General features: G+C 39.9%; 1 protein-coding gene across 1 annotated transcript in view; it reads left to right on the top strand.

Moving 5' to 3' along the window:
- Positions 1-5858: 5858 nt before the first annotated feature.
- Positions 5859-9574, top strand: part of LOC123766464 (DNA repair protein XRCC1) — a 35388-nt gene continuing 31672 nt past the window's right edge. Inside the window, exon 1 of the mRNA XM_045755582.2 lies at positions 5859-6069. Within this exon, the coding sequence (XP_045611538.2) occupies positions 6019-6069 (51 nt within the window). The 5' untranslated portion in view covers positions 5859-6018. The remainder of the gene's footprint in view (positions 6070-9574) is intronic.

Raw genomic sequence — 9574 nt, 5'->3', positions numbered from 1 at the left:
TATATATATATATATATATATATATATATATATATATATATATATATATATATATATATATATATATATATATATGTATATATATATAATTAGGAAGTAATGTTTATTTGGGTAAGTTGTCAGCTTATATGAACTAATAGCTAGTGTGGCTTGTATATGGGGTACATCCGGTGTCTTACCCTCGACGGTACCCTCCTTACCCTTATCCGCGGCGGTACCTTTATGGTCAGGAAGCCACGGATATTTACAATGGGGCTCGGTCAGTCAATATGATTCCTTTGACATCACTAAACTAACTCTTATGTATTCTGTTCTCGTATTGACAATTTGAATGACATCAAGAATATTTTGAATATCTTCTGATATAGATGGTGCTGTAGTTGATTGTTGTTCATGACAAGTCCAATGGGTCATTAGCATCGCTCAGATTAGTGGGAAGAAATTCTTGCTGCAACAATGTGTGTTCTCAGAGCTAACTAGGGTAACTAAAATACTTATTTCCTAAATAAATACTTTAATTGTAAATATTTGAAAATATATGGTATGTATCAGAATTTCTGACGATATAAAACATATTGTGGTTTATAATTAAGTTCTTAATAGTGATCCTATCCTGCATCATAATTTACATAATATCTACTTCTGTTTTGTGTATTAAAATGACTACTTTTTATATTAATTTCTTTCTGTAAATGATGATGATGATGATAAAGTTCAGTAAATGTAAGTAAGAACATAAGAATGAAGGTAACTGCAAAAGACTTATTGGCCCATACGAGGCAGCTCCTCGTATGGAGCTGCCTTTGATAAGTAATTACCAAAGAAGGCACCAAGCCGGGAAGGCTGTGTAGCACAATCAAATAAGTCAACTGCTCCTGAAGAGGACGGTATTACTTACAGTTTACTGAGATTAGTCTCACAAGTACCAGGTAATCCACTTTTAGTGTTGTACAGAATGAGTTTAAGTGAAGGAGTATTACCTGATGATTGGACAGTGTCATTGTTCCCATCCCCAAAGCACACTCAGATAATTATAGACCCATATCTCTAACATAATTTTGTCTATTAGCACAGTTTTCGGCGTGAATGCATTTTGGTTCTACAAGGTAGCCAACTCCATCAAAATATTAAATATGTACCCAACTCAATTAACGATTAATCAACCAATTACTCCATGGGATAACTTGGATCTAGCAGTTGATTTTGTAAATGCACCCAAGAAAGATAATGTACACTCTACATTATTAAAACAGTTAACACTGTGAAGCATCACTGAAAGTACTCAGAATATGGGTAACGATGTGTATCAGTGGTATACCGACGGTTCTGTAGAAGAAGGTGGACGATGTACCGGATGTGCATGTAATATATTTGAACAATCTTCTCTCTTACATACATGAATGAAGCGCTATGCTAAACTGTGTAATTACTATTTGAGTACTGGAACACTTGATGATATATTGAACTTGTACCCTAGATTGACGATGTAACGTATCAATTATACAATGAATGTATGTGATGTAACTCTATAACCTGAGCTTGTGAAAGCACCTTAATCACCTTCAGTGATTAAGTGCTTAATTGCACACTAGTTTCTCTATCAGTTATCTCACCTTGTCAGAGTAAAAGAGACAAATATATGTGTATGTATGTGTTCAGAATTCAATTTCACCTTTGTAAATGCACGTTAATGACACTATGTAAAAGACACATCGAACACTTTATGTAGGGCATACGTAAATCTGTGTATTTATGTATTTACGTATGTAGCTTAGCCTAGCATTTTAAAAACACTACAATCACCTTATGTGGTTGATTGTTCAATAAATCCCTGAACTATATGTTTAACAAATCTCTAACCCTATCAATGGAGTTAGTTTAGTTCTTATATTATGCACCCTATACCCATCTTGTGGGCGGTAGTGGAAAGGGTTAGAGTCCATGGCGGACTGAAGAAAATGTATATATGATGGTTAGCATTGTTAATGTGTGGCCACGTCTGTGGTAGAAAATAATACAAAAAAATCAAATAAAGGTATTATTGAAACTTTATACGAAAACATTAAATCCTAAATATATCTTTAATATTATACTTGAAATATGGTATACTTTGCTCTCTCCATCGTACTTCTGCACCTGCTGGCAAGTGGTTCGGTGCAGTGTGCAGGTGATGTTCATTACTGGGTGAGCTGGCAAGTGGTGCTCACCTGCCAGCTCACCCAACGAAAATTTGGTTTTTAATACACTTACACATTTATTGGGTCTTTCCTTCACCTTCATTCAAGCACTAGGGTATTACAGTAAGTGTTTTAATTATAATATTTATTAACGTTATTATTTTTAATTTTTATTATTATTAGTATTATTATTAACAGGAGAGGATCGAGTGTGTGTGTGTGGGGGGGGGGGGAAATGGTACACATGTCCACATCCCAATGCCCGCCCTTCCAGGACTGGGGGTGCGGGGGTGTACAATAAACTATACCCACATCCGGCGGCAGCTTGTCGAAGGCGGAAGTGTAGCCTAGAGAATTTGTCATGATAATTAGTGATGACTCTTATTTTGATTATGGGTCTGTAATCCAGTTAAGCTTTTATTCTTAATTTATATTACAATGCTGGTAAAATACACTTCTTGATGATGAGTATGGAGTACAAATGAACTCATTGTGTACCCAAGTTCAAGTTCAAGTATGTTTATTGAGATAAGCAATAAATAAATCTCAAAGGGATAGAGTAGCTTAGGCTATTTCAACCCCCCTCTAATTCAAGTCCCTCAAGGGGCGCACAAATACTGTGACTACAAATAGACAAATAACATTACAAGAATCCAAACAAGAATTGTGAACCCTATACTCACAGGATGAATATAGGGTACACAATAAACTACCACTCACATCATGGGTATGGGTTGCACAAGAAACTATCGCGCAGAGGATGAATATGGAGAGCAAAGTAAACAAAGATTCACACGATGAGAAAGGGTTTCGCAATGTCCTATGACTCACAGAATGAGTATTAGCTGCACAATAAACTACAGGTCACAGGATAAGTATGGGTTGCACAATAAATTACAGGTCACAGGATGGGTATGGGCTGCACAAACTACCGGTAACAGGATGAGTATGGGATGCACAATAAATTACGGGTTACAGGATGAGTATGGGTTGCACAAACTACTGGTAACAAGATGAGTATGGGATGCACAATAAATTACCGCACAGAGGATGAGTATAGGGTGCACAAACTGGTTGGGTAAATGGAAATGGTTGGGTACATTTCCTTTCACCTAATGCGACTATTCATGTGTCCGGACACCGGCGATTGTGTGGTATTGGCTATTTATTTAACCATAACTTTGCATTCATTTAATAATTATATTAAGATATGTTTTCCTTGAAATGTAGTTACATTATCGTCTACATGGCTTTATTCTGACATAAAGACCTATGGCGTTACTTTGCATATATGCAAAGTAATTATAAAATTGATTGGCTTGTGTGGAGGCCTTCACACTCCCTGAGCGAGCCATCAAGTAACTATAAAAAGGCATATATCTTAACTTTCAATTCAGTTATATTTATGCCAAAGTATTAACATGCAGCTTATATTTATGTCTTTATGATGACATAGAAAACTTCGTTTATTACAATATCTAGATTAAATTAACATTGATCTTCGGAAGGTCATAGTTCCCATATCGGTAAGGAGAGCGTCGGCCATGAAGCCTTGTTTAAAGTATGAATATTTTTCCTCTCTAATAAGGTATAATCTCTGTGATGGATTCACAAAAACTATTTTATATCTGCCTTTCTGATAACATATACAAATATAATCTTTATTTGTGAATATTTGTTAATTAAGCAATATATCAGAGGGCGTGTAGGGTTCGGTGTTCAATGAACGAAAAGGACTGGATCACTGTGTACAGGAGGCTGTTATGGCAGCAAACACTCTCCAGGCGACCATATATCTTGGATAAGTCGCTCCACACAATTGTCGCTTGGACCGTCGACTTCCTATGGCGTCACCTCTCACATATTTACGTCTCATTTCGTTATGAAATTAGATTATTTCAGAGAAAAAATAGGTTTGATCATGTTCTACGTGTAGCACCAACATTATAGTAAGTAAATATACCATATTTCTTCATTACTTACGTAATGCTAATACGTTTTGGGTAGTTTTGGCCTGATTTGGGATGATTGGGGTAATTCTATGGACCCTTTTAGAATTGATATATCTTTGTCCTCCAACAAGATATATTTCCTTTGGTGCACTCACAATAACGAGCATATCTCTGTCTTTCTGAAGGCATATAATATTTTAGGCTTTATAAGCGTATCTTTGTTAATTACACACTATATTGGCAAGTGCGTAGGCTTCTGCATTCCATGACCGACAAGCTACTGAATGCCACTATAAAAACGTATGTATCTTCACTTGAGCTTTATATATGTCTATGTTAAAGTATTTAAAATGAAGCTTATATTTCTATCTTTCTTGAGACATATAAAACATATGTGTTTATTAACGAATTTACGTGAAATAAGCATTGTTCTGAGAGAGAGTTGCTCTGTCGATCAGTCTGTGCGGGGTCGGAGCTCGGCGATTATTAAAACACATGTATCTTCATTAGAACTTTATATATATCTATGGTAAAGTATTTAAAATGAAGCTTATATTTCTATCTTTCTCAACACATATAAAAACATTTGCGTTTATTAACTAATTTACGTGAAATAAGCATTGTTCTGAGAGAGAGTTACTCCGTTGCTCGATCTGTGCGGGATCGGAGCTCGCCGATTAGAAAAATACACGTATCTTCGCTTTAAATACAAATATGCCCATGGTAAGGTATTTAAAATGAAGATTATGTTTCTATCTTTCTTGAGACGTATAAAAATCTTACGTTTATTAACGATTCTGCGTGAAATAAGCATTGTCCTGAGATGAATATTGCGGATTTCCGGCTCTACGACGGATGAAAAATGCAACTTTTATACAACTACAAATATCTTTAGTTTTACTTTAAATTTTGTCCTGAGAGTTTTCATATATAGATCCAGTTTCTGCCGTTCTTCTGACATAAAAAGACCTTTGGTTTAATAAGTTATTAAGATGTTTTCAACAATATTACTAGGGCGTTCACCGATTCTAACATGGGCGACCCTTTTGGAAACGCAACACATGGGTTGACCTGATTGATATATGGGTCAGATTCCATTAAGGTTCGGAACAATAGTATGATAATAGATGGAATTACTGGTGTCGATTTCACTTTGCCTCAGATCTACAAGATCTTGTTGAAGTTCTCGGTGTACTGCTGCTCTCAGATTGCTCATTGACAATCCAAGGTTACACTCAACGTCTCCTTTAAAGGCAGATTCTTTGGCTAACTTATCAGCTCTATCATGCATTCAGAGCCAATATGAGATGGAGACGTGTAGGCCTACTGTATTTATATTTAGCCTTGTTAATATAATCATTTGAACTTGAACTTGTACAACCTAATATACATTTAAACTCAAACATTATCTAATTGAACTTGAACTTGTACAACCTAATATACATTTAAACTCAAACATTATCTAATGTATATATTTTACAAATACAAATTATTTGTATTACTATATCAAATCCCCAAAATGATTTTCAAATGACATCACAATAATAAACAATGCTGATATAAAATACATATAAATATCAGTCTCAATTACGGATAGAATCACTTGCACCAGTTGAGGTTAATAGAAAGGTAGCATTATAATCGATATAAAATTAGTTTGTGGTTACATTATAGTATTCTAGTATTATAATGTAGGTGGGAAGGTGATCCGTGACGGGAGTTAGTGAGGTTAGTGAAGGGAAGATGACGCTAGTGATTGATGCTGACATGGCCGCGGTGGCCAGTTGTTGTGGTATTGTGAGGCTGTCTCCTACACTACGCCCGTGCTGGTCTCGCCTGTGTGGCGTCCTGCCTTCAGTCTTGTGGCTGTAACTCTCACGCCTGCCACTATGCCTGCTCTACAGTTTACTGAAGTGTTGACCTTCTCCAGTGAAGACCCGGTATGTTGTGGTGCCCCCCGACCTCTTAACACATGGTGGAGACTGGCGCAGCGGCCCACGGAGGCTCTTGTCCCCTGATACTTGTCCCTGACACTTATCCCTAACACTTATCCCTAACACTTATCCCTAACACTTATCCCTAACACTTATCCCTAACACTTATCCCTAACACTTATCCCTAACACTTATCCCTAACACTTATCCCTGGCACTCGCCCCAGACACTCGCCACTGGCACTCGCCCCCTGACACTCGCCACTGGCCCCCTGACACTCGCCACTGGCCCCCTGACACTCGCCGCTGGCCCCCCTGACACTCGCCACTGGCCCCCTGACACTCGCCACTGGCCCCCTGACACTCGCCACTGGCCCCTGACACTCGCCACTGGCCCCCTGACACTCGCCACTGGCCCCTGACACTCGCCACTGGCCCCCTGACACTCGCCACTGGCCCCCTGACACTCGCCACTGGCCCCCTGACACTCGCCACTGGCACTCGCCCCCTGACACTTAATCCTGGTATTTATCCTTGGCATTCGCCCCCTGACACTTAATCCTGGTACTGTATTTATCCTTGACACTCGTCCCCTGACACTTAGCCCTGGTATTTATCCTTGGCACTCGTCCCCTGACACTCGCCCCCTGACACTCGCCCCCTGACACTTGCCCCCTGACACTTGCCCCCCGACACTTGCCCCCTGACACTTGCCCCCCGATGCTTGCCCCTGGCAGTCACTCCTGGCATTTACCTGTGGCACTCGCGGTGTTAAGATAGCATTGTGTGGGAGAGCAAGGCTAGCTGTGGTCCCTGGTCAAGTGCGAGGGATGTCACCTTGCTCACCCATCCAGTACGAGCCATAACTTGACCTATTGACAGGCCCGTCATTCGCTGATCCTCGACACATCCTTAGTTTGTGGCAATTCCAGCTCTCAACTTGCAGTATTTTATATCATCATAGAGGGCAAGCAATTACTTTTATCATAGACCTAAAAACCTACATAACTCCTAACTTAAGGATTGTAAGTATGGTGAATACAGGGTGCTGGAGAACTGTTATTTGACCTACAAATATGATGCATATTCTATAATAACTTTTTACTGGACCTACTTTTGTAAATAAGGTAGAGCGACGGTCTCGCTTCATGCAAGTCGGCGTTCAATCCCCGACCGTCCACGTACAAAACTCAGGCAAATCATAACATAGAACGAAAAGGCAATGTAAAGGATCTGGGTGTACTCATGTCGGAAGACCTTACCTTTAAAGAACACAATAAAGTAGCCGTCACAACTGCAAGAAAAATGACAGGTTGGATAACAAGAACTTTTCACACTAGAGATGCTATACCGATGATGATACTTTTCAAAACGCTTGTGCTCTCTAGAGCACGGGCACATTGTACTGCTGCACAATGACAGCCCCTTTCAAAGCTGGAGAAATTGCTGACCTGGAGAGCGTGCAGAGATCCTTTACTGCTAGAATCCACTCAGTAAAACATCTAAATTACTGGGACCGACTAAAGAGCCTAAATCTGTACTCCCTTGAGCACAGGTGGGAGAGATACATAATAATTTACAGTGGAAAATAATTGAGGGGCTGGTCCCAAACCTGCGCACAGAAATAACATCACATGAGACCAGGAGGCATGGCAGGATGTGCAGAATACCCCCGTTGAAAAGCAGAGATGCAACAGGTACTCTGAGAGAGAACTCTATCAACATCAAAGGCCCGAGACTGTTCAATACGCTTCCACTACAAATAAGGGGCATAACTGGCCGACCCCTCACAGTGTTCAAGAGAGAACTGGATAAGCACCTCCAAAGGATACCTGATCAACCAGGCTGTGACTCATACGTCAGGCTGCGAGCAGCCGCATCTAACAGCCTGGTTGATCAGTCCAGCAACCAGGAGGCCTGGTCGATCAGTCCAGCAACCAGGAGGCCTGGTCGATCAGTCCAGCAACCAGGAGGCCTGGTCGACGACCGGGCCGCGGGGACACTAAGCCCCGGAAGCACCTCAAGGTAACCTCAAGGTAAGGTAAGGTAGGTCCAAGTGGTTGGGCACCATTCCCCCCCCCCCCCCCCCCCCCCCGATCCGTCCCAAATCCTTATCCTGACCCCTTCCAAGTGCTATAAAGTCGTAATGGCTTGGCACTTTCCCCCTGATAATTAAAAAAAAATGTAAATAAGGTTTCAAGAAGAAATTTGTTGAGCTTTTACAGCATGTGATGCACAAGATTCATCTGTGTGTGCATCTTATTAACTAGGCCTACAATCGTTCTGTAGTTGTCTGCCTAGCGATTAAATAATGGCCAGGTTTTCATTCCTTCCTACAAACTATTATCAATAAAGTCTTCCACTGGGCAATAGAAAATAAAATGATTTTTAACAGTGATAAGATATCAGATACTGTTCTTACATATGGTAAAAATTTAGGAACTTACACTGAGTTCATTGAGTTCCTAAAAATTGAGTAAGTTCCTAAAAATTTAGGAACTTACACTGAATATAAAATAAGATGCAATCAGATCTCCTCATAGAAGGAAAACTACATGTATGTTGGATGACCTAATGTTTAGTGAACATAACAAAACAAACATAGCATCAGTCAGGTCAGGAAAATAATAATACAGATTAAGAGAAACTTTAAATCCAAGATTTCCACCACAGTACTCCTTCTTTTTAACTCACTTGGGCTTTCCCACCTTGAGTACTGCTCGATACTCACTATCCCTTTCAAAAAGAGAGATTTCTGAAATGAAGGGGCTAAATCTCCTTCATTTCAGAAATCTCTCCTTCAGAACATATACAACACGCATAGACACTGAATAGTGTGTAAATTATTGGGACTTTTTCAAAAGCACCCTAAATATACTCTCAAAAGCACTCGCTGGAAACGAGTCAATAAAGATATTGCATAATATAAACTTTCTTTTTTTAGATATACAGTATACAAGAGTTGTTACATTCTTGTACAGCCACTAGTATGCGTAGCGTTTCGGGCAGGTCCCTGGAATACGACCCCCACGAAAAATCGTTGTTACAACCAAGTACCCATATTACTGTTGAGTTAAACAGGCTACAGTTAAGGATTTGCACCTAGTAAATCCTCCCCGGCCAGGATACGAACCTGAAAGATAGTTGATGGCCAGCTCTCAAATACAGTATGCACAACAAAACAACTTAATGGAGTAAAAGATTTGGTGGTAAATACAAAATAGACCCTGTGAAGAATAGAGATACTATAGGCACAACCTCTTCCCTTCCTCCCTCTCATGTATAAAATGTATTGCTGGAACACAAATGAACACCTCTGTGAAGAGCAGAGGTGCCATAGGCACAATCAGAGAACACTGTATAAACATCAGAGGTCCGCGGTTGTTCAACGTCCTCCCAGCAAGCATAAGAAATATTGCCGGAACAACCGTGGACATTTTCAAGAGGAAACTAGATTTATTCCTCCAAGGAGTGCCGGACCAACCGGGCTGTGGTGGGTATGTGGGCCTGCG

The sequence above is a fragment of the Procambarus clarkii genome, chromosome 62 (assembly GCF_040958095.1).
Source record: "Procambarus clarkii isolate CNS0578487 chromosome 62, FALCON_Pclarkii_2.0, whole genome shotgun sequence".
NCBI classification, from domain to species: domain Eukaryota; kingdom Metazoa; phylum Arthropoda; class Malacostraca; order Decapoda; family Cambaridae; genus Procambarus; species Procambarus clarkii.
This window is presented reverse-complemented; position numbering and strand designations above follow the sequence as displayed.